Here is a 24,778-nt window from a genome sequence, read left to right as displayed (position 1 = left end):
TCTTGAGACAGGGCTTCTTAAGTGAACCTGGAACTCATTCTAGGATCTGCTCATTCCCATGTATCCAGTCAACATGGGTTACATATGGCACTAGCCATGTATAGATTTTCACATGGGTTAATGGCCAAGTTCAAGTCCTTATGCCTTCAGGAACAAGTGCTTTTTCTACTGAACCATCCCCATCCTCTCTACTTAATCCCCCCAACAATATTAGCTGATGAAAGTAATTTTTAGCAAGATTTATTTTTATATGCATGCTTTTTTTCACACATGTATGTCTGCGTACCACATACATGCAGTGCCCAGCAATACCAGATGAAGATTTGGGGTCCTCTGAGCTGGAGTTACCAATCCAGCTCCTCTGAGAGAGCAGTCAGTGCTCTTGTATTGAGCTCTTTCCAGCCACTCAAGAGTATTATTATTATTATTTATTGCTTTTTTTCTTTTTTAAAAATTTATTTATTAGCTTTACAAGACATGGTTTTTCTGTGTTGTCCTGGAACTCTGTAGACGTGGCTGACCTTGAACTCACAGAGATTCACCTGCCTCTGCCTCCTGAGTGCTGGGATTAAAGGTGGGCACCACTATGCTCAGCGAGTAATATTAATTTTATGACAAAAAAATTCAACTATGAGACAGGTGGTGGTGGTACATGCCTTTAATCCCAGCACTTGGGAGGCAGAGGCAGGTAGGTGGATCTCTGTGAGTTTGAGGCCAGCCTGGTCTACAGAGCTAGTGCCAGGACAGGCTCCAAAGCTATACAGAGAAACTCTGTCTCAAAAAACAAAACAAAAACAACAAAAAAGAGAACTCACTAGCTCAGAAAAAAAAATTTAACTTTATGTTTTACCTGTATGTATGTCTGTATACCACTTGAGCACCTGATGCCCATGGCGGTCAGAAGTAGGTGCCAGATCCCCTGGAACTGGAGTTGCAGATGTTTGTGACCTGCCATGCTAGGAATCAAACATGTGTCCTCTGAGGAGCTAGTGCTCTTAACTGCTTGGTCATCTCTCCAAGCCCCTAGACTTGAAATTTTTAATAAATTTCCTGTTGGGTAGCCAGACTCCCAAATTCAGTCTTATTTAGTTCCTTATGAGATTCAGGTTTAAAATGTGTTAACATTTTGCAGGCAGGTTTATTGGCGGGTGAGGGTATGGGGCCCTGCCAACAAGCCCGATGACTGGAATTCCATCCTACATGGTAGGAGAGAACCAACTCCTACAAATTCTCTTTCCGCTCCCACACATGTCCTAGCGCCTGCACGCCTCCTCCCCCAAACAAAATGAATACAGAAAAATGTGATAGAAGATTGCCGGGGGCTGGAGAGAAGGCTCAGTGGTTAAGAGCCCTGACTGTTCTTCCAGAGGTCCAGAGTTCAATTCCCAGCAACCACATGGTGGCTCACAACCATCTGTAATGAGATCTGGTGCCCTCTTGTGGCCTGCAAGCATGTATATATACACTGTATACACAATAAATAAATATTTTTTTAAAAGAAAAGAAGATTGTCTTAAAGTTTTGTGATAGATTTATTTAAAATATTTACTCAAAAAAGTTTGCTAAATAGATTTTTCCCATAGTTAAAGGAAATGGCATGTGCGCGATAACAGAAAGGGTAACTGATCGTCCACCAGTGCAAGCAAGGTCTTCCCAGAGAGCCATGTATTTCAGGGTCACAGAGCTCAGAATGGATACAATGACCTATTCGGAAAGCATGCAAGTTACATCAGGTCACGTCTAAGCCAGCAGGAGAAATCCATCAAGCAGGCTCTGCCCACGGAGAGACACAGATGTCCTTGTAAACTGCAGGCATGCCAGCCAGCTCCACAACGAGTCACGCTTCAGGCTACCTAATGTTGGGTTTGATTTCCTTCTCGTCCTCCTCCTCCTCACTATCTTCAACTTGTTTTATGACCAGATCTGCAGACCCGTCCTCTACAATCTCCACGTAGGATCTGTTCTCTTCCTCACTTAGATGCCATCGGGAATCCTTATCTCCGTCTGCGGGGGACACGCACTGTTGCTCGGCTTCCAGGTCAGCAGGGAGGCTGTCGATGCCCACTTCAGACAGGCACTCGTTACACAGTCTGTAGCGCCTGGTTCCCTCCTGGACCACTTGTCCTGTGAGGTCAGTCACATGGCGTTTGCATTTCCTGCAGATAAGTTTGCATGCCTGGTGGATCTGCGTAGAGATTTAAGTAGTAATTAAAATAAAAATTTCAAAAGTGGGTTAGTTTGCTATTTTAGGGACCAGTTCATACACGTAAGATGTTCAAAGCCATGCATTTAAATTCAAGTTGACGCCTAATTATCAGAAAAGCTCCCAAGTGTTAGTAACACATGTACACCAAATACACATCACATATCAGCTTTCTCCAAATAATGGCTGTAATGGTTTTCTCATTACTATCGAATACCTAAAAATTCTACACATCCATTAACCCAAGAGTATTTTGACATGTGAGGAGGGGGTTCCTTCCCAGTGTGAAAGTTCTAAACACTATGTGCCATGTGCTGTTCTATTTTTTGTTTCTTTGTTTGTTTTTTGGGGTTTTTTTTTGAGACAGGATTTCTCTGTAGCTTTGGAGCCTTCTCTTGTAGATCAGGCTGGCCTTGAACTCATAGAGATCTGCCTGCCTCTGCCTCCTGAGTGCTGGGATTAAAGGCGTGCGCCGCCACTGCTGAGCTGAAAAAGTACTGTTGCTGCTGTTGTGTTGTTATTGTGTGTATGGTGGGGCATGTGCAGTTCTCTCCTTCCTCCTTGATGTGGGATCTGGGGATTGTACACAGATGACCAGGGTTTGTGGAGCAAGCGCTGTTAACTGCTGAGCTACCTCACTGACCCTGTTCTAAAGACTCTTTATATAGTTTAACTTAGAGATCAAGCAAACAAAAAACCCAAAATTTACTTCGTGTACTTGTTTTTCTTACTAGAGAAAGAAAAATCCCAACATTTCTGCAATGATCGCTGGTTATTTTTGTTAATAAAAGGTTGGCTAGGAAGTGGACCACATGGGGAGGGCGGTTAGAAGGCTTGGGTCCTGATCCTGGTTAGGAAGTGGACCACATGGTGGGGGGTTTAGAAGGTTCGGGTCCTGATCCTGGCTAGGAAGTGGATCACACTGGGGAATAGAAGGTTCAGCTCTTGATCCTGGCTAGGAAGTGAGTCACACGGGGGGATAGAGGCTCAGCTCCTGATCCTGGCTAGAAAGTGGAACACACTGGGGGATAGAGGCTCAGCTCCTGATCCTGGCTCGGCAGCATCCTTGTCATTTATTAACTAAGTGTCTCAGAACGAATTTAAACATGATAAACCAGTTTCAAACTATCGTTCAAAATATTGAGCAGAGAAAAGTGTTATCCACACAGAGGGGAACCTGACTACCCTGAATGGAGACAGGTTTAAATAACCAAGACCATACTTCTTCCACACATCAGACAGTTATCCCTGCCTGCTTCTTTACCACTGATGGGGATGCTGCCCATAGGGCTGAAAGTGAGGATCAACTGACTTATTGATCATGAGATACTTCGGTTAAAAAAGTTAGATGGGCTGCTGGGCAGTGGGAGGCAGAGGCAGGTGGATCTCTGAGTTCGAGGACAGCCTGGTCTACAAGAGTGAGTTCCAGGACAGTCAGGGATACAGAAAGAAACCCTGACTGAAACAAACAAAACCCCAAAAAGTTAGATGGGGGCTCGAGATGACTCAGCAGTTAAAAACACTGGCTGCTCTTCCAGAGGACCTGGGTTCAATTCTCAGCATCTACCTGGTGACTTACAATCATCCAAACATTCAGTTTCAGGAGACCCAAGACCCTCTCTGGCTTCTGAGGGCATCAGGCATAAGTATGCAATGCACTTACATATAGGCAGACAGACACTCATACATATTTAAAAATTTTTATCTATCTATCTATCTATCTATCTATCTATCTATCTATCTATCTATCTATCTATCTATCTATCTATCTATCTATCTATGTAGGATTGGAGTGACTAGCTCAGTGTTTAGAAGCACATGTTGCTCTCCCAAAGGACCTGACTAAGTTCAGTTCCCAGCAGCCACATTGGACAACTGCCTGTAACTCCAGATTCTAGAGAATCTGACTCCCTCTTCTGGCCTCCATGAGCACTGCACCCGTGTGTACAAACCCATACACAAATACTCACACAGAAAGATAAACACACAGGGGAGGAGGGGGGAAACTGCACATTAAAAATAAGTTTTTAAAGCTTTATTTATTTAGTATGTATACAGTATTCTTCCTCCATGTATGCCTACAGGCCAGAAGAGGGCTCCAGATCTTATTACAGATGGTTGTGAACCACCATGTGGTTGCTGGGAATTGAACTCAGGTCTTCTGGAAGAGCCATCTCTCCAGCCTCCTAAAATAAGTTTTAAAGGATGTATATAGCTGGGTGGTGGTGGCACATGCCTTTAACCCCAGCACTCGGGAAGCAGAGGCAGGTGGATTTCTGTGAGTTTGAGGCCAGCCTGGTCTACAAGAGCTAGTTCCAGGACAGGCTCCAAAGCTACAGAGAAACCCTGTTTAAAAAAAAAAAAGGATGTGTAGACCTGGCCTTGTAGCTGCTTGGATTGGCACAGAGAGCATTTCACCCACCGAGCCCTCTTGCCATCTCCACATCGACCCTTTGCTCTGAAAATACCATTTAACTAAATGGCTGTGGGGGAAATGGGCAGCTGCAGATACCAGATCGGTCCCCAAGATTCTTTCCCAGCAAAGGCAGCACCTGTGAGTGTGCAGAGGTGGGTGCAGGGTACCAGGATCCCAGCAAAGTGTTCAAGGTGTGCTCACAAACATTAGTGTTTCCTGTGTGACGCGCAAGATATACATTGGCCTTGATGTGTTCTGGCCAAAAGGGCTTTATTTGAATCCATTAAGGATGAAACTTCAGTACATAAAGGTGCAGGATGGTAAAACAATGCGCGAAATAGCACTGTGTAGAGCTAGCAAACTCCAGGGAGGATATTTTGTAAAATAAATGCCTTAGTATTTTCAACAATCCAGTGTTATGAGGCAGGAGGGTGTGAGTGGGGGGAAACCATGCTAGATTAAAAATACACTTATGGGTTTTAGTGATGAGATGGACTTGCCTCTGGCTCAGACAAACCAGCTGTAAAAGATATTTGATGGGGAGCATGGGAGAATCAGAACTGAACTGCGTGCTCAATCAAATTTTCCTGCGATGGAAAGGTAGATATTCACTAAGGAACACAGGCGATATAACAGCAAGTAAAAAACAAAAAGCACAGAAGAGAATCTTGGGAGAATATATAATAAATAAATAAATAGATTTCAGGCATGCCCCTCTCTGCCCCTCTTAAAAGGCTGTTATGTTGGTGGTGATTACATGATGTATGTGTTACCGTGTGCTTGCATGAGTACCCTGGGAGGCATGTGGAGATCAAAGGAGAATTTTTGGTAGCTGGTTCTTTCAGGAAATGGTATTTTAGTATATATTTTAATATATATTTGCATATATATAAATAAAATATTTGTTTTTCTTATGTGTATGTGTGTGTATGTGAGTATATTTTTATTACATACATACATATACATATATATATATGCAGGGTATGATGGTGCACACCTTTAATCCTGTTTACATACATACATATACATACACACACACACACACACACACACACACACATATATATATATATATATGCAGGGTATGATGGTGCACACCTTTAATCCTGTTTAATCCTGGAGGCAGAGACATGTAGTCCTCGTTGAGTTCAAGACCAGTGATTGTATTTATACCTTATTTAGTGTGCATCTCTGTGTACATGTGTGTCACAGTACACATGTAAAGGTCAGAGGATGACTTTCAAGAATTGGCTCTTAAAAAAAAAAGGCTGGGTGGTAGTGGCACACGCCTTTAATCCCAGCACTCAGAACACAGAGGCAGGAGGATCTCTGTAAATTCGAGGCCAGTCTGGTCTACAGAGCCAGTTCCAGGCCAGGCCAGGGTTGTTACTCAGAGAAACCCTGTCTTGAAAAAAACAGAATAAAAATAAATAAATAAATAAATAAATAAATAAATGGTTCTCTTTTTCTACTGTGGTGAGTCCCTGGAATTGAAGTGAGTTCTCAGGTGTGACAGATGTGTCTTTACCCATTGAGTCACGGAATAATTTTTATAAAACTTTATACAAATCTACGCATTTCTTTACAAAACAAAAATAGTATTTCTGGAATCATTCTTTTTTTTTTGAATCTTATTACTTGTGTGCACGTGTGTCTGTGAGTGTGTGTGCCATGGTCCACATGTGACAGCTAGAGGGTAACTGTGGGGTTCCTCTGGGTTCTGGGAATCAAACTAGGGTCATGAAGCTTAGATCGCGGGGTGCCTGTTGAGCCATCTCACTAGGCCAAGAGTTCTTAGTGTGGTGGAGTTGTGGGAAGAGGTTTTCTCCCATGAATTTAGATGGGTGGTCATGTATTATATATATGTGTACCTGTTTGTGTACTACATACATGTGGAGGTGGATGTTCCGTATCTTCCTTACTGCTTACTTTCCTTATTTTTTAGAAGATTATTTATTTACTATGTGTATAAGAGTGTTTTGCCTGCATGCATGCATGTGCAGCACAAGTGCCTGGTACCCATGGAGTACAGAAAGGGTGTCTGATCCCCTGTAATTGAGAGTTACCACGGGTTGTGTGCCTGGTACCCATGGAGTACAGAAAGGGTGTCTGATCCCCTGTAATTGAGAGTTACCGCGGGTTGTGTGCCTGGTACCCATGGAGTACAGAAAGGGTGTCTGATCCCCTGTAATTGAGAGTTACCGCGGGTTGTGAACTGCCATGCGGGTGCTGGAAGACCTCTGGAAGCTGGAAGAGCAGCCAGTGCTCATAACCTCTGAGCCACCTCCCCAGACCCTCTACCTAATTTTTTTTTTTTAAGAGTCTTTAACTTAAACTGGAGTTCACTGATTTAGCAAGAGTAGCTATCAAGGCGCTCCCAGGAGCCTCTGCTCTCTACTGTCAGAGGGCTAGAATTGCATGTGCGTATCACCACCCGTGGATTATTTTCTATGTGGGTGCTGGAGACCCACAGTTAAGTGATCACTTTTGTGTGGCAAGCGAGTCACCGCCCCATTCCCAATTTCCATTATTTAAGTAGATAAATGAGAGGCAGGGGTGTAACTCAGTGGTAGAGAGCTTGTTCAGCATGCGTGATGCAGTGTGCAATTCTACAGGACCAGAAGGGGAAAAGAGAGAGAGAGAGAGAGAGAGAGAGAGAGAAAGAGAGAATTGGGAGAGAGAGAGAAAAGAAAAGCAGATAAGTGCACAGATTTCACAGGAAGCAAAACGATGAAAACGCGTCTACATACTGTTCGGAAATGGCTACTCAGATGGTCTAGCCTGCTAAAGCGTTTCCCACAAGCTTGGCACGGGTAGGGCCTCTCTCCTGTATGGCAGCGCAGGTGGCGTTTGAGGTCTGCTTTCCGCTTCACAACATGTGTGCAGTATGGGCACTTGAATCGCAGCCTGGGCAGATCATCTGTCACGAGACAGTTGGATTAGATCATTCAGAGACCATAGGAACACTTCTGTTAGTGTAAGGGATCCAAAGACATTGGTGAGCCCAATCTTGTGAGGGTCAAGGACAAACAACTTGAGTTAACCACGCTGTCAAGTCATCCTGGGCACACAAGAGTAACTTGAATACAAAGACCAGGTACATTTAGACTACCAGCCTTATCATTTCACTCCACGTTAGATTTTTAAATGAAAAAAAAAAAAGGTAGCACCAAATTGTAAAACTACACACAGGCCAAAAATAAAGCAATTGACTTTTTTAATTAATTAAATTTTGGGGTAGGGGGGCATTTCGAGACAGGGTTTCTCTGTGTAGCTTTGGCTGTCCTGGAACTCGCTTCATAGACCAGGCTGGCCTTGAACTCACAGAGATCTTCCTGCCTGTCTCCTGAGTGTGGGGATTAAAGGTGTATGCCACAATCGCCCAGCTAGCAATTCATTTTTAAGGGGGAATTTGTTTGTTTGTTAGAGACAGGTTCTCACTGTCAGTCCTGACTGACTTCAAATTCACAGAGATTCATCTGCCTCTGCCTCCCAAGAACAAAGATTAAAACTGTGTGTCACCATGTAAAAGAGACCCCTCATCCCCAGCTGAGGAATAAACCCAGGGCATTTCAATTTCTAGGCAAGTGCTCTACCACTGAGGTAAACCTCCAATCCCTATTTCTTTTTTTCTTTTTCTTTTTTCTTTTTTAGATTTTTAAAGATTATATATTTTTTTTACTTATTTGTGATGTGTGCATGTGCGTGCATGTAAGTTACATGTTGGTGCACGGGTTGCCAAACTGAGCGTGTGGAAGTCTGGAAAACTCGCAGGAGTCGCCACGGCTTTTCTCCTTCCATTCTGTGGACCCCAGGGGTGGAATTCAAGACATCAGGCTTGGTGGCAAGTGATCCATCCCACCAAGGGCTTGCTTTGCTTTTCAGGACAGGGGTTCACGGAGTAGTTCTGGCTGGCCTAGGGCTCAGCATGAGCATCCTGCCTCAGCGTCCCAGTATTAGGGTTATATGTGTGACCTACCACACGCAGCTGTAAGAGCTTGCTTTCTTCTGCTTCTATTTTCCACACCCTTGCCTTCCTTTTATATACTTGTTAATGCTTTGTGTTGTCGGGCTGGAGATAGAATCCAGGACTAAGTCATGCACAGTGTGTTGCTGCCTCAAGACACTGTCAGGCATTTTTTCCCTTTTTCTTCTTTTCATGTATGTGTGTGTGTATGACTTATAGTATGTGTGTGTGCATGTGTGTATATAATCTGAGTACTCTCTCTATTCTTTCAACTGTCATTAAATGTACTCAGTATTATATTTTGAATTAAACATTTTAAATTTATGTCCTATGAAATAAATTTGAGTAAAAAAAGTATAACTTAAAAAAACTGAGGTGCTTTTCCAGTGGACCAGAGTTTGGTTCCCAGCACCCATGTCAGGAGGCTCACCACAGTCTGTAATTCCAAGTCCAGGGCATCTAATATGCTTTTCTGGCCTCTGTGGACATCATACTACACACACACACACACACACACACACACACACACACACACACAAGTAAATACAAAAAAAACTCTAAAAAAAATCACTTGGTTCAACTGCCATGGCACGTATTTGGGCCTGGGGAGGGGCTTAGGCTCTTCTGGGTACCTGGAAAGCTCCTGGATGCGACGTCAGATCCTTGGCTATACTGGAAACCGGCGGGAGCAGAGTCTCCTTCAGCGTCAATCTGTACTTGCTCTTCAGACTGGGAAACGCGGCTGGAGGAATCGGACGCCCGTGCTTCTGCTTTACCAGGCTTAAGATGAACAACCTGAGAAGGTTGTGACAGTCGCAAGTGCTTGGTCTTTTTAAGGGCATCCTTCCTGTGTTCGTTGGCCAATGGCTGCTGAGCATTCCTTTGGGGCGCTGTGTGGTAACTGTACTTGGGCCACAACTTTCCACTTACTATACTTGGGCCTTGGTCTGGGCTCAGGTGAGAACGGGGAGATGCGCTTTCCTCCTGCCAACTGCCACTATAGAAAGAGGGGCGGTCCACACCATTCGAGCTGCTGTCCTTATCTGAGAGGCTGAAATAGCGATCTTTTTCTTTCTCACTGATGTCCAAGGAAGATTTAATGAAAGTCTTGCATACACTAATGACATCAGTCATCTGAAGGAAGCTCGCGGCGGACATCACCTCTATGACATTCTGTCCAGTAAGAGAGAGTTTGCCGGAGTAGACGAAGTCCAGGATAACTGTGAAGGTGTCCGGGGAGAAGGTCTGAAACGTGGCTGTGGCTGGCTGACTCGTCTCCTTTGAGCTCTGAGACAGCAGCATCTTAAAGTAGCCGCTGCTAGCAAACAAGACATTTCGATGCGCTTTGAAGACCTTGCCTTCCACGAGAATACTGCAGTCACAGAACACATCTTGCCTGCGCTGCTCGTTCAGTTGCTGCAGGAGGTGTGATTGATGGGAGGAGATCTCCATTCTGCAGGGGAACGACACGCGGTTACCAGAGAGGAGCGAGAAGCGGTTACCAGAGAGGATTGACACACGGTTACCAGGGAGAAGCGACATGTGGTTACCAGAGAGGAGCCACACGCGGTTATCAGGAGGATTGACACACGGTTACCAGGGAGAAGCGACATGCGGTTACCAGAGAGGAGCCACACGCGGTTACCAGAGAAGGACCAAGAGACAAGCCTGGGATGAGTCGGCAAAAATAGGAATCAGAAGGCTCGTTCCCGATCTAAACCTATTCCTTCTTAGGAACACAGTCCCCAAGACACAGAAGATAATGGGGTCCACAGGATCTGCTGCGCTGGCCTGTAGTCCCTGCTACTCAGAGGTGGGCAGGAGAATCAAGGCTCGCTTGAGCTACAGAGAGGGTTCGGGTCTCAGCCTGGAAAACTTGCAAGACCATCTCAAAATAAAACACAAATAAAATATCACTGCAGTAGAGAGTTCAGGCTAGCCCCGAAGGGTATCTACCAATGCTCATTAATGTCACGTTCACAGTTTCTATTAACAGGGACTTTGTTTTCCATTTGGGAAGGAAAGGGTTTACACATCCCAATCAGTCTGGGGACAGAAAAATCGGCCTACAGGTATATATTACCATGGGAGAGTTCCCTGGTTCAGTCTACAGCACCAAAAAAACACGAGACAAAAACAAACGCAGCAGTGGAGTCTGCGCTCCCTTTTCCATGTGATCTATAAGGTTCTGCTATCTCTGCAGAGACTTTAGCTTCTGAGGTAGACATGCCTGCGCCTGGTAAATACTGCCTCGTTCCATTAAGTCGGGTTGTGACTAGGAGGAATTCTCAGCACCCTTCTGGGCACCATTCTAAGCGAGCCTGGCACACTTAGGAGAGACTGCTTCAAAACTTTCTGTAAAGAAAACAGTTGGGGATGCAGCTTCGCAGCAGAGCAATTTCTCATAATGCATGAGGACTTTTACCCAATTATCAGGAGCTTGACACAGTTGTCTGGAGACCCTGTTCTGCTGTCTAGAGAGAGGTGTAAGTGCAGTGCTGCAGATGAATGCAGGGTGAAGGCGCTAGGCCACCAGCTGCATTGTAGGGGGGGGTTGGCCGGGCAGGGGTTAGAGGTGGGGTTGGTTGGGCAGTGGTTAGAGGTGGGGTCGGCCGGGCAGTGGTTAGAGGCAGGGGGTGGGGGATGTTGACCGGGCAGTGGTTAGAGGTGGGCGGGGGGGGGGGGGGTTGGCCGGGCAGTGGTTAGAGGTGGAGTCGGCCGGGCAGAGGTGGAACATGATTTTAATCACAGCATTCTGGAAGCAGAGGCAGGTGGATCTCTGAGTTTAAGGCTAGCCTGGTCTACAAAGTGATTTCTAGGACAGCCAGGGCTACACAGAGAAACTCTGTACTGAAAAAAAAAAAAAAGTGGAACCCCTGGGTACTAAATCAGTCCCTGTGCTGCCTGCCTCAATTCCATTGTTAGCTTTTACATGTTTATCTACAGCCCAAATTCCTAAGTATAGATCTAAACATTCTGTAGCACGATTAATAAAAACCCAGAGACGAACTGGGATTCAACCTGAAGGTCAGAAAAGCAAAACAGCCAGCCCCTGGCTCTTATCTCCACCTCAGTCCGAAATGGCGATCCTGCCTCCAGGATCTCAGAATGAGACTGAGAGCAGTCTCTTTCCATCCCTAGGGCTGGGATTAAAGGGGTGCACCACTACTGCCTGGTTTCTATGGCAAACTAGTGTGGCTACTAAGATTAAAGGTGTGTGTCACCATTGCCTGGTTTGTAAAGCTGACCAGTGGGGCTGTTTTATTCTCCCATCTTCAGACAAGCTTTATTTATTAAAATACAAATGAAATATCACTACAACATTTTTCCCCCCTGAGACAGGGTCTCCCTGTATAGCCCTGTGGAGCCCTGTATGTCCTGGAACTCGATCTGTAGACCAGGCTAGGCTCCAACTCACATGGATCCACCTGCCTCTGCCTCATGAGTGCTGGGATAAAAGGCGTGCGCCACCCCTGCCTGGCATGAGGAGCTTTTTTTGTAGTGGGCAACAGTGAATGCAGAGACTCATAACTAGTGAACGTGTGCAGAATACGCGATTGTGAATATTCAGGCCTAAAGGGCACATCTACTCAACCCTAACCCCAAGGTTCAGAGGAAAAGGGAGAGAGAATTGCAGGAGCCAGAGGATGGGAGAAGTGCAATGGATGCCGTCCTCTGGACATGGACTCACAGCAGCGTGGTGCCCCAACAAGAATAGCATAGAAGCATAGGGCGAGGAGAGGCTCACGAGCGCCAGTCTTCACTGAGGAGGCATTGGCACACAGCTGTCCACGGCTACTGGGGGAGGGAGGTTGCGGCCCACTGATAGGTTGTCTGTTACCCAATGAATGACCTCATGCTCTTGTGCATATGGCCAACATTAACTGGATTCAGTGGGTTATGAAGAAGAAGGGGGGTGATGGAGAGGAAGGACGTGAAGTTGGGGAAGTATGGGGCCCAGGGGAAGCTGGGGGTGGGGAATGGGCAGTGATATGGCCAAAATACATGTATACATGCAGGAAATTCTCAAGGAAAAACATTACGTTAAAATTTTGACAGTAAGTAGGAGGCTTGGAGACAGCTGGAATATAAAGAATTTGTCATAGAAGTATGAAGACCTATATTCTGACCCTCAGAACCTACAGAAATCCTGACGTCGTGGTGCACATCTGTAATCCTGATAAGCACAAGAGCTAGACACAGACTAAGCAGTTTAGGGACAGGAGAAGTGTAAAATCTTCTTGGTTCTGTCCTGACCAGAGGCCACTGCGGATGGATTTCTCGCTTTCCAGGGCTCCCTTGGACCCCTGGTAATGTGACAAACAGAAGCATCAATTTTGTCCCTTCTTAGGCTTTAAAAAATTATAGGGTAAAATGGAGCTATCAGGGTTTTGAGATCCATTAAGGGAAAACTATTTGCTCCTAGTCAAAAAAAATAAGATATGAGCAGAACTATGGCATTCTGATATGCTCTAAAGACTGGAATAGTGTACTCTTGTCTCTTCCCCCGAGGGTTAACCTGACTATTCATCACCTGGGTAGGAGATCATTCCCCAGGAAAGCGGATTCACCAGAAGACATGCTAAGCAGATGGGAGAAACGATTATCCCCTTATTGAGATCATGGCCTTATCCCACTCTCGATGGAGCAAGTTGCAGAGCCTCCAGCACACAGCTCTGCCAAGCCTGCCTGTATAACTCCTGTCTGTCTGTCTGTCTGTCTGTCTGTCTACCTGTCATCTAATCTATCTACCTACCTATCATCTACCTCTCTTCCCTCTCCACTTCCCTCCCCTGGCAGCTGCCAAGATTTACAGCTTGCTTGCCCTGTTGTTTTTCTTTCCAGCTCTAACAAAATGGTCCCCAAGCTTCCTTCTGAACCTATTTTAAAACTATTCTACTAAGGAGACTGAGGATGCAAATGGGAATCCCAGTTTCCCCAGTGACAATCCCAGTGCTGCCTTGGTGAGATGGGACACAGGGACCAAAGACACCACAGGAATGTGGGGGCTGGCCAGCCCGGCATACAGAGGCAGCAAACAAGAGACCCTGCCTCAAACAAGGTGACCATTGAGGACCAACACCTAAGCATGCCCACACTCATGCACAAACAAGCACAAGTGTACACAAGAAGAAAATTAACAGTAAGTGAACAGAGACAACGAACCAAGATCAGAATGCTGAATATTTTGCACAGGGAGTGTGAAAACAATAAATACATTCTATAACATATAAAGTGCATAATTGTGAGATTCTGCTCTTTATACATGCTTTGGAGCCTGTCCTGGAACTCGTTCTGTAGACCATGCTGGCCCCAAACTCACAAAGATCCACCTGCCTCTGCTTCCTGAGTACTGGGATTAAAAGTGTGCAGCATCACTGCCCAGCTGTTTTTTTTTGTTTTTTGAGACTAGGTTTCTTTGTATAGCTCTGGCCATCATGGAACTTACTCTGTAGACCAGGCTGGTCTCACTCAGAGATCTGCCTGCTTCTGCCTCCTGAGAGCTGGGACTAACGGCGTGTGCTGCTGCTACACTATTATTACCACCTGGCTATATATGTGGTTAGATGAGGTATAATATCAGTTATAACTATGGGGGCTGGAGAAATGGCTCAGAGGTTAAGAGCACTGGCTGCTTTTCCAGAGGACCCTAATTCAATTCCCAGCAGTCACAGGATGGCTCACAACCATCTGTTACTTTAGTTCCAATGGATACAAGGTTCTCTTCTGGCCTCTACATGCATGAAGTACATAGACAAACATGCAGGCAAAACATCTATACACATAAAATAATAGAAATTGTATTTTACTGATATATAGAATTAATATTTATATTAATGAGGTAAAAGACTTAAACTTTTCACATTTGGCGAGAATGGAGTTCCTTTGGAACACCCAAGGCCAACCTCCAGCACCAAAGCAATAGTTTCTGATGTGGGATTCCCCTCTGTATGCTGTAAATATGTTTTATTACCATTGGTTAACAAAGAATCTGCTTTGGCCTACAGCAAGGCAGAATATAGTCAGGCTGGAAGAGATTTATAGAGTACGCAGAGTCAGAGAGACACCATGTGGCTGCCCAAGAAACAAGAGGTAACAAATCACAAGCCTTGTGGTAAAATATAAAATAATAGAAATGGGTTAATTAAAGATATAAGATGCTGGAGAGGTTGTGGGGAAAAGGGAACACTTCTGCATTGCTGGTGGGAATGCAAACTGGTACAACCCCTTTGGATGTCAGTGTGGCGATTTCTTAGAAAATTAGAAACAACCTTCCTCAAAACCCAATAATACCACTTTTAGGTATATATCCAAAGGATGCTCAATAGTGCCACAAGGACATGTGCTCAACTATGTTCATAGAAGCTTTGTTTGTCATAGCCAGAACCTGAAAACAACCTAAATGACCCTTGATCAAAGAATGGATTAAAAAAAAATGTGGTGCATTTACACAATGGAGTACTACACAGCAGAAAAAAATAACGACAGCTTGAAATTTGCAGGAAAATGGATGGAGCTAGAAAACGTTATTTTGAGTGAGGTAACCCAGACACAGAAAGACAATTATCACATGTACGCAATCATAGGTGGTTTTTAAACATAAAGCAAAGAAAGACAGCCTACAAACCACAAACCCAGAGAACTTAGACAACAATGCGGACACTGAGAGAGACTTACATAGATATAATCTACATGGGAAGTAGAAAGTATAAAAAGACAAGATCTCCTGAGTAAATTGGGAGCATGGGGACCTTGGGGGAGGGTTGAAGGGGGGGAGAGGAGAGGCAGGGAGGGGAGCAATATGTAGAGCTCAATAAATATCATGGGAAAAAATAAAGATATAAGAGCGATCCAGGAATATGCTTGAGATATTGGCCAAACAGTGTTGTAATTAATATATTTTCTGTGTGATTATTCGGGTCTGGGTGGCTGGGAAATGAATGAACAGTCTCAATCTACAGGTTTCTTCATACCTTGAAATGTACAGATGCTAGTCTTGATACCTGAAGACTATTGAAGGGCAAAGAGAAAAGACTCCAAGTCAATGACTTCACAAAAGGAGCTGTGTCTGTGGAGAGAAAGGAGAGACACACAGAGTGAGCTTTTGTAATAAGAGACGTAATCTGGTAGGGTACTTAATTATTTATTTATAGTTTAGGCATCAGTGTTCAGCATGTAAAAATAGATAATTTGGCACAGATCATTAGTTTTAAAAAAATAGCCTTGGCCAGTGGGGATGGTGGCCCATGCTTTTAATCTCAGCATTAGGAGGCAGAGGCAGGGGGATCTCTGTGAGTTCGAGGCTAGCCTGGTCTACAGAGTTAGTTCCAGGACAACCAGTGCCACACAGAGAAACCCTCTAAAAACAAAACAACCACAATAGCTTTGATGTTTTAGATTTCTTTCTAAATAAATTAACATGCTTTAGGGCATGGTAGAACACACCTGAATCCTAGCACTTGGAACGGGGTAACAGGAGGATCAGGAGTTCAAGGCTAGCCTTGGCTATTTAGTGAGTCTGAAGACTGCCTTAGACCTTGCCTCAAAAAAATAATAAACTGGCTACAAAAGAAGTTTCGGAAACACTGGCAACTAATGCAGCAGGCTGGAAACTGAACAAAACTGAGAAGTTGGAGGTTTTACTCTCTGTTAGCTGCGACATCATGAAGCCCAAATGGACTTCACATCTTTGATCCTCCTGCCTCAGCCTCCTCAGTATTAGATTAAAGGCACATGCTACCTCCCATGCTCAGGAGATCCAGGAGTCTGAGAGAGGAAAACTTCTTGCCATAGGGAAAGCTCATCTGTGAGCCAGTCCTAAGGAGCTAGGAGAGCCTGGGTGGAGCCGTTACCCTGGCAGCCTTTGGGCTCACCAGGGTGACTTACGGGCACAGTCATGGTCTCTGCTGTGGCCAGCAAAAGTGAATTCTAAGCTATCAGGGAGAACAGATTTCTTTTTTTTTTTAAAGTATTTATTTATTATGTATACAATATTCTGTCTGTGTGTATGTCTGCAGGCTAGAAGAGGGCACCAAACCTCATTACAGATGGTTGTGAGCCACCATGTGGTTGCCGGGAATTGAACTCAGGACCTTTGGAAGAGCAGGCAATGCTCTTAACCACTGAGCCATCTCTCCAGCCCCGAGAACAGATTTCTAAGCCTAGACTGTGTCCCACACAGCTTTTACATGCTGATGAAATGTCATTTTGGGGGGACAATCACCACGTTCCACCCCAATGCATACTCAGACACCTCTAGAACTTCCTTTAGGAAAACTAAAAAGCACATTTCCCAGACTCCTTTGCAGTTAGTCTCCCCCACCCCACCCACCATCCCACATGTAAAATATCAAATCTTTTATGAGAGCTTCAAGGCAGAAATGAGGCGGAACCGTCTTCCCACGGCTGGACTGTTAATGTCAGCAGACATGTTTATGGAAGCTTTCATGGCTGTCAAGACAGCACATGAGTTGTACATGTATGCAAATATCATGAATCTCATTAATGTAGACATTATGCTAACAACTGTAGTTCTTGTTTGGTTTTTGCTTTTGAGATAGGGTTTATCCATGTAGAGTTGGCTATTTTGGAACTCACTCAGTAGACTAGGCTGGCCTCGAACTCAGAGATCTGCCTGCCTCTGCTGGAATTAAAGGCGTGCACCACCATCGCCTGGTTGGATAATCTTACTATGTATCCCAGGCTAGCTTCCAATTGTGATCCAGTTATGATGATCTTTTAAAATACACATACACACATGTACATATATTACAGAAAATGTTTCTTGCAATTTTTAAATTACAATCATTTGTTATTGTGTTTGTGTTTCCCATGTGCACACCCCATAGTGGGCACCTGAAGGTGAGAAGACAGCTGGGGGAAATAGACTCTCTCCTGCATCCTGGAAGTTCCAGGGATCAAATTCAGGCCATTTGTGTGGCAAATGTCTTCACCTTCAGAATTGTCTCCCTGGCCTCCAATATATATATATATATATATATATATATAGTATTATATTTTCCAATAAGCTTTTCAAGCATGAAAATCAGAAGTTAGGGCTAGAGAGATGGCTCACAGGATGAGTGTGCACACCTGCTGCTCTTCAAGAGGACCCAAGCTTGGTTCCCAACATTTACGTCAGGAGGTTCACAACTTCTATAAGAAACTAAAGCACAAGAGAAATGACTAGAAAAAAGAACAAGCCCTGGCTGCTCTTCCAGAGGACCGGGGTTCGATTCCCAGCATCCACATGGCAGCTCACAACTGTCTGTAACTCCTGTTCCAAGGGATCTGACACCTTCACACAGACACACAGGCAAAACACCAATGTGGTGGTGGTGCACGCCTTTAATCCCAGCACTCAGGAGGCAGAGGTAGGCTGATCTCTGACTTTGAGGCCAGCCTGGTCTACAGAGCTAGTTCCCGGACAGCCAGAGCTGTTACACAAGGAAATGCTGTCTTGGAAAAAACAAAAAATAAATCTCTTTTGGCTACTGTAATTAACATGCCCAGTGAAAACAGACTCAATCCACTCTCACACAGACCGTCCCTCTTTTGCCTCCTAAAAATCACACCAGCAAGGTCCTTTGCTGCTCTAATCAGCCACTTTTCTTCCCTACTTAATCAAGGATCTCTCTATGAAAATAGGTGTGTGTGGCGAGGGGTGGGGTGGGCTGGAGAGATGGTTTAGTGGTTTACAGGGCACTGACTGCTCTTGCAGAAGACCCGGGTTCAATTCCTACCACCCACATGGCAGCTCACAACTGTCTGTAACTCCGAGATCTGACACCTTCACACAGACATACATGCAGGCAAAACACCAATGCACATAAAATAAAAATAAATAAATTATTTTTAAAAAAAAAAGAAAGAAAAAGAAAATAGGTGTTTGGTGTGTGGTCCATGCCTAATCCGGGGTCTGAGAAGGAGCATCCAGCTGTGTGCTGGTCCCTTCAGGAAGTGCTCAGTAAACTGACTCCTTACTACCTGATACCATTTAGCATACTTCACAATGGCAAATACCATCCTGCATAAACAAAGGCTTATTTTCTGCATACAGGACTATGCCACAGGCATGGATACTGACTTCTAGATTTTCCTTTTCCAGTAGACTGATCTTATAAGTTGTATCAGCAAGTTAGACTCAGGGCCCATCCAAAAGTCAAATGGGACATTTGCAATATCTCTGAGCTAAATATCTATAGGAGTCCCGAAGAAGATTACAGAAGTCAAAATTCCCATTAAGGTGGATGACCTTTTAAAAGGTGGTGGGAAAAGACAATTATATATATTTGGAACCATTAAGTTTGAAGGTCTTTGGAATAGAAAAAAAAAAAAGTCACGCAGATTTGGGTAACAAGTAAAGCCTGATACTGTACACAGCATTGACCCAGAGCAGAGGCTCTCAACCTTCCTAATGCTGCGACCCTTTAATACAGTTCCTAGTGTTGTGGTGACCCCAACCATAAGATGCTTTTTGATGCCACTTCATAACTGTAATTTTGCTGCTGCTATGAGCCATAATGGAAATATCTGATATGCGGGACGTCTAATACTCGACCCCTGTGGGCGTTGCGGCCCCAGGTTGAGAACCACTTATCTAAACCTTAGTGTGTTGGTCTTAGCAAAAATCCCTAGCTCCTAAATTTGAGCTAACTGGAACAACAATTGTGTTCTTTGAACAGGGATTGTACTCTTCGGAGGATGTAATTCTGGGAAGATTGGGAATTAAGTCCATCTTAAGAGCCGTGCTGGAGAAGGCTGCGTCTCCTCCAAAGTTCAAGCTGAAAGTTAATTCTCTGAGGGGGAGTATTAGGAGGAGCTTTTAGGGGGTCATCAGGCCACAGGGGCCCTGCCCTCATGGATGGGATTAGCATCCTTATGAAGAGATTCGGAGAAGTGGGTCTGGTCCCTCTTCATCCTTCTACCACATCTCACTAATGAGGACACGGAGTTGTCCTCATGACGAATGTAGGGACGAGGTACAGTCCTGGAGCAGGGGGCACCCTTCGTCTGCCAGGGCACTGCCAACACCTAATCACGGACTTCCCGGCATCTACAGGTGTGAGAATAAATTATCTGTTCTTGTTTTGTTTTTCAAATACAGGGTTTCTCTCTGTAGCCCTGGCTGTCCTGGAACTTGTTTTGTAGACCAGGTTGACCTCAAGCCCAGAGATACCCCCGCCTCTGCTGGGATTAAAGGAGCGCACCCCCCCCCCCCAGCGGTTTATCTTCTTATGTGTCATCCAGTCCCAGGTGATTTGTTTTAGCAGCATGTATGGGCTACAGGGTCTAAAACAGGAAATCTTAGAAGTAAATATAAGAACATTTGCTGGCGCACACCTTTGACCCCAGCACTCGGGAGTCAGAAGCAGTCAGATCTCTGAGTTTGAGACCAGCCTAATCTACAGAGTGAGTTCCAGGACAACCAGGGCTACACAGAGAAGCCCTGCCTCGAGGGAAAAACAACACCAAAACCCCACATCTAACAGCTAGGGAGATGGCCCAGTGGTTAAGAGCACGGGCTGTGGTTAACAGCACTGCTTCTCCAGAGAACCTGGATTTGCTCCCCAGCACCCACATGGAGGCTCATAACCATGTGTAACTCCCATCCAAGGGAATCCAGCACCCTCATCTGGTACCAGGCATGCACTTGGTACACAAACGGGCAAAACATCCATTTGGAACTTAAAAAAAGAAAGACTCAAAACTATAGTTGAGAAAAACCTCAGTTAGAAGATAATGTTTCATTTGAGTGATGTCCAAGTATCAGAAAGAAGACTACTTCAGGTAAAGCTAAGAGCAGGTGCAGAGGCCCTGAAGGGGAACAAGACCGGAGCGGGAGAAGGGAGGGGGAGCAGGCCACCGGTAGTATGTCTACAATGCCCCTGACTCGGGTGGCTGAGGCAGCAAAAAGAAAGTCCAAGGCAGCCCTAGGCCACTCAGAAACCCTCATCTCAAAATAAAATTAATTTTTAAAATTAGGCTAGGAGGTGGCGGCATACACCTTTAATTCCAGCACTCCAGAGGCAGAGACAGGCGGATCTCTGAGTTTGAGACCAGCCTGGTCTATAGATCAAGTTTCAGGGCAGGTAAGGCAACAGAGAGAAACTGTCTGGAAAAAAAAAAAAAATGTAAGGGCCTGGGGATGGGGATTATCTCAACAGTAGAACATTTGCCTAGCATGTGCAAGGTCCTGAATTCAACCCGGCAAAACATACACGTGTGTGCGTACACACACACACACACACACACACACACACACACACACACACACACACACGCACGCACAGTGAGCCAAATTCCTATAAGGCCTTGGGGACTTAAAGGCTTTACGGGCCTTTGGCTTTTTGGTAAGATGTGAGGAAGCATTTAAAGCTTGGAGAGGGTTGGGCATATGGTTCAGTGGTAGAGTGCCTGTGTACCATGTATGAAGCCCTGGATTCAATTTGAGCACCGAATAGTACCAGGTGTGGAGATCTATGCCTGCAATCCCAGCACTTGGCAGGTGGCTGCAGGAGACTCAGGAGTCCAAGGTCATCATAAATTACTTAGATTTGGGGCCAGCATGGGGTACATGGGACCTGTCTTCAAAAAATAAATAAAAATCAGGGAGAAAAAAAAACCCTAACCTTAGATCAACCTCTTTGAATGCAAAAAAAAAAATTATGCCATTGAAGGAGTTAAAACAGACTGAAATTCTACTAATTCATCCCAACACTCACGAGGTGGAAGTAGGAGTATCAAAATTTCAAGGCTAGCCTGAGCCCAGTTTAAAACAAAAAATAAATAGGCAAATAGCAGTAAGATTTAAGTGATAAAGATCAGTGAAGGTTTTTTGGTACTTGGAGACTGCTCCTGGGGCTGCTTCCTGCCTAGGATTGAAACTCCGTGCTTAAGAGTCTTCGTCAGGTAGAATACACAGACTGAACTGGTAGTCGTCTCGGAAGAAATTGAGTGAACTATTTCATGAAAGTGAAACTAGAGTCCTGCAAATATAAAGACTTCTAGGTGTTAGCAGCGTGTGCGGTTGGGTGCCCGCTAGGTGTGAATCCCATTCCAAACACGTCTTGGAAATGCGAGGAATACAGCTAACCGCACGGTCAAGGGCGAGTAAGCGCGCCAGACGCTAAGGGACCAAAGCTGACAGTGTCGCCAGGTGGGAGATGCGAGGGACATTCTCCCGGGAGCCAGCGGAGTTCCATACTTCTGCCCTCGGTTCTAAGCCCGGAACCGTCGCGTCGTGATTGAAAGCGAAAGGGTGAAGGGCGGAGTGGGGACGCCGGGCTGTAGCGCCCCGCGCCCCGCGCCCCGCGCCCCGCGCCCCGCGCCCCGCGCCCCGCGCCCCGCGCCCCGCGCCCCGCGCCCCGCGCCCCGCGCCCCGCGCCCCGCGCCCCGCGCCCCGCGCCCCGCGCCCCGCGCCCCGCGCCCCGCGCCCCGCGCCCCGCGCCCCGCGCCCCTCCCCCACCGCGGCGCCCGACGGCTGCGGACACGCCCGACTCCGTGGCGCCGCCTCCCCACCGCCGCCGCCAGGAGGCTCCGGCGCCTTCCCGCCTTTCCCGGGGCCCGGCCGGGGCGGGCGGCGGGGCGGGCGCAGGCGGCGACGGCGCAGCCATTGTCCCGCAGCCGCGCCCGGGGCCGCCGCCGCCCGCGCCTCCTTTGTGGCCGTCGCCGGCCCTCGGAGCCGCCGCTCTGCGCCCTCGGCTGCAAATGGCGCCCGGCCGCCCCTGCGTCGCCCCGCGCACGGGCCACGGTTGCATCCCCGGGGCGCACCCCGGCGGCCCCACCGCCCTCCGCCAGGCTCTCGGCCCGGCCCGCAGCCCCGACGCCCCGGCCGCCCTCCGCCCGCCCGCGCCCGCGCCCGCGCAGCTACTTACCGCTGGGCTCTGGCCGCTCGTGCGCGCTGCGGAGCAATTCCCGGTTCCCGGTGGGGGAGGCACCCCCTTCCAAAGCCGAGGCTGTGCGCCCTAAAACAAGTAGCCCCAACGTGGGAGAAACAAAAGGTATTTGCTGACGTGGGCGTTGGACAGAAACGCCCGAGGGCTGAGGACACAATTAAAGGGGCAACGCACAGATTTCAGGCACCAACCAGCAGCTTCGCCCACTCCCCCTGCCCGTGCCCACACCCGGCTGCACCCTCCGCAGGCACTGGGGCGCCCAGATTCCCTAGCAATTGACTGCGGATCATTCTTTTAGTCGGGAGCTTAAATTTTAAAATTGTACTTTACGTTGGGAAAGGCGTCTCCGGAGGGCAGAAGGGCTGGATTTCTAAGATGTGGGGATATTGGTTTAAGGAGAGAGGGAGGGACTTAGGCGTGCCCACAATTACTGTATAAGTACATGTGACATTATTGTACTTAAGTTTAGCAACGTCAAATGGAAGAAATTTCCACAAAATTTCCCCTTTTGTTGAAGCACTTATTCTAGTCAGGAATAGCCTTTTAGAAACCTTCGTAGGTCCCCGGCAGGCCTTTTGAAAAGGCAAGCCCATAGAGGCTGAGATCCCGAGAACATGATTCTTGATATAAAACTAGTAAAAACAGAAGGATTTGTACTTTCCAGTACAAAAGTTGATCGAATATCAAGCTTCTCTCCGGACATGTCCCTAATATTTAGGCCGCAAACATCAGGTTATGCATTTTCTATAACAGTAAGTCGCTGAATTTTCACTCTACACCAGCATAAATTCTATAAACTAAATTAGTTTTGTTATTCCTCATACTGGTTGCCAATTACTGCAGGATAGTGTATTATGAAATGGGGGGGGGAATTCAACATTTCAAAGTGTACGTTAACTTTTTGAGGGGTTCTTTTCCCAAGTACTTGTCCTGCGGCCAGGTTCTTGTGTCTGTGGTTTCCTCTTTGTCATTCAGTCATCTCTGTAGGGCACACCTGTTCACTCCAGGGGGGCTTTGTGATGTAGATGCGTTTCCTCACCTTTTGAGATAATGGAAGCTTGTTTGAAAACAGTTAGCAAGTCTTTAATTCCAACATTTTGGGTGGCAGAGGCGGGCAGATCCCTTGAGTTAGAAGCCACCCCACCCAGTCTTACACAGTGAGTTCCAGGACAGCCAGGGGAACATCCTGAGACCCTTTCTCCAAAAGAGAAAACCATTAGCTATCAGCATCGCTGAATGTGCAGTTCTGCTAACACCCTCATTGAAGGTTTATCCCAGAAAGACCTAGACATAATAGCAAAAGCTTCCTGCAGCACTGGGGAGGCAGAGGCAGGCAGGTCCCTCTGTATTCAAGGCCATCCTGGTTTACAAAGAGAGTTTATCGCTAGCCAGGGCTTGTGTAGACCCTGCCTCAAAACAAAACACATTCGGCAGCCAATTAAGCCAACCAGGAAGGTCCCTGTGCCCCATGGGGAGCCTGGCATGCAATGGTTGCACAGAGCAGCCTTTTACCTATGTGCTTGTCCTAAAGGAAGTAGGAAACAATTCTCCAGCTGCTATTCCTGTCCCTGATCTCGAAGCAATGCCCAATCTAGACTGCAGATGAGATGCAGGGAGTTTTTGGGAAGCCCCAGGGCACAAAGGCCAGGGCTCCCTTAAGCCAGGCCATCTGGTCCTCTACACCAAGCTGCCTGATGAGGGGCACCTGGAGGCAAGTTCAAGTTCCTGGCCTCCAGCTGATCCACATCTCAAAGCAGTGGGGTTCCATCAAATGTAATGCAGGTGAATTTGAAGACGTATTCCCTGAGAAACGGCTCCTTCTCGATGGCTGTGGGGTCAACTATATCCTCAATTGTGATCCCCTGGACAGTGGCAGGCCTGCATTCCTGAGGGCATCCGCTGTGTTCTCCTGTACCCCACCAAGTCATGTGCAGTACTAAATCTCACCACGGAGGGAGGAGGTGGGGGTTCTTTCATGGTGGAGTTTTACTTCAATCCGCACTCACGCCACCCCAAACTTACGGACCCAGTCTATCAGTGTCTCGTTTCAACCCCTCAAGCAGCTGACAAGGGAGGTGTGTGCCTCTGCACCTGACCAAAGGTTTTATTTTAGTGTTAGTGAATACGGATGGCCAACAGAGCCAGGTGTGCTGTAAGGCCAGCAACTGGCAAAGGTAAAACTGTAGAACTCGGCATTCCACGCTAGCCTGGGCTATTCGCCTGGACCTTTCCTCAAAAATAAATGAACACATAAAGCAAAAAGAGCTCTTTAAGCATGTTTCTGGAGAGACCAC

The 24,778-nt window shown here is 46.4% G+C and overlaps 1 protein-coding gene and 1 pseudogene across 2 annotated transcripts; one reads left to right on the top strand and one right to left on the bottom strand.

The window, feature by feature from the left end:
- Positions 1–1,508: 1,508 nt before the first annotated feature.
- Positions 1,509–22,833, bottom strand: Zbtb8a (zinc finger and BTB domain containing 8A). 2 transcript variants are annotated; one of them, XM_085686637.2, is made up of 6 exons: positions 22,815–22,833; positions 22,464–22,553; positions 15,561–15,655; positions 9,219–10,039; positions 7,370–7,539; positions 1,509–2,185 (listed from the first exon to the last, which is right to left on the bottom strand). In XM_085686637.2, exons 4-6 carry the CDS (start codon positions 10,036–10,038, stop codon positions 1,850–1,852), a joined length of 1,326 nt encoding a protein of 441 aa, XP_085542763.1. In that variant the 5' UTR covers position 10,039; positions 15,561–15,655; positions 22,464–22,553; positions 22,815–22,833; the 3' UTR covers positions 1,509–1,849. The 2 variants fall into 2 exon arrangements, with proteins under 2 accessions (XP_085542763.1, XP_085542764.1); XM_085686638.2 differs by lacking the exons at positions 22,464–22,553; positions 22,815–22,833 and adding an exon at positions 21,683–21,806.
- A 1,079-nt stretch (positions 22,834–23,912) lies between these two features.
- LOC125400536 (small nucleolar RNA SNORA70) lies at positions 23,913–24,031 on the top strand (annotated as a pseudogene).
- The last annotated feature ends 747 nt before the right edge of the window (positions 24,032–24,778 follow it).

Source organism: Myodes glareolus, chromosome 3 (genome assembly GCF_982192425.1).
Source record: "Myodes glareolus chromosome 3, mMyoGla1.1, whole genome shotgun sequence".
Lineage (NCBI taxonomy): Eukaryota > Metazoa > Chordata > Mammalia > Rodentia > Cricetidae > Myodes > Myodes glareolus.
Note: the sequence above shows the minus strand (reverse complement) of the source record. Positions and strands in the feature narration are given on the sequence as shown.

What these genes read in the sequence shown, in the direction of transcription:
- Zbtb8a (XM_085686637.2), bottom strand. Translation starts at nt 10,038, where the DNA reads ATGGAGATCTCCTCCCATCAATCACACCTCCTGCAGCAACTGAACGAG. An exon ending in CGCATCCAGGAGCTTTCCAG is followed by an intron (nt 7,540 to 9,218) that starts GTACCCAGAAGA and finishes GTCTCGTGACAG; the next exon opens with ATGATCTGCCCAGGCTGCGA. An exon ending in TGAGTAGCCATTTCCGAACA is followed by an intron (nt 2,186 to 7,369) that starts GTATGTAGACGC and finishes ATCTCTACGCAG; the next exon opens with ATCCACCAGGCATGCAAACT.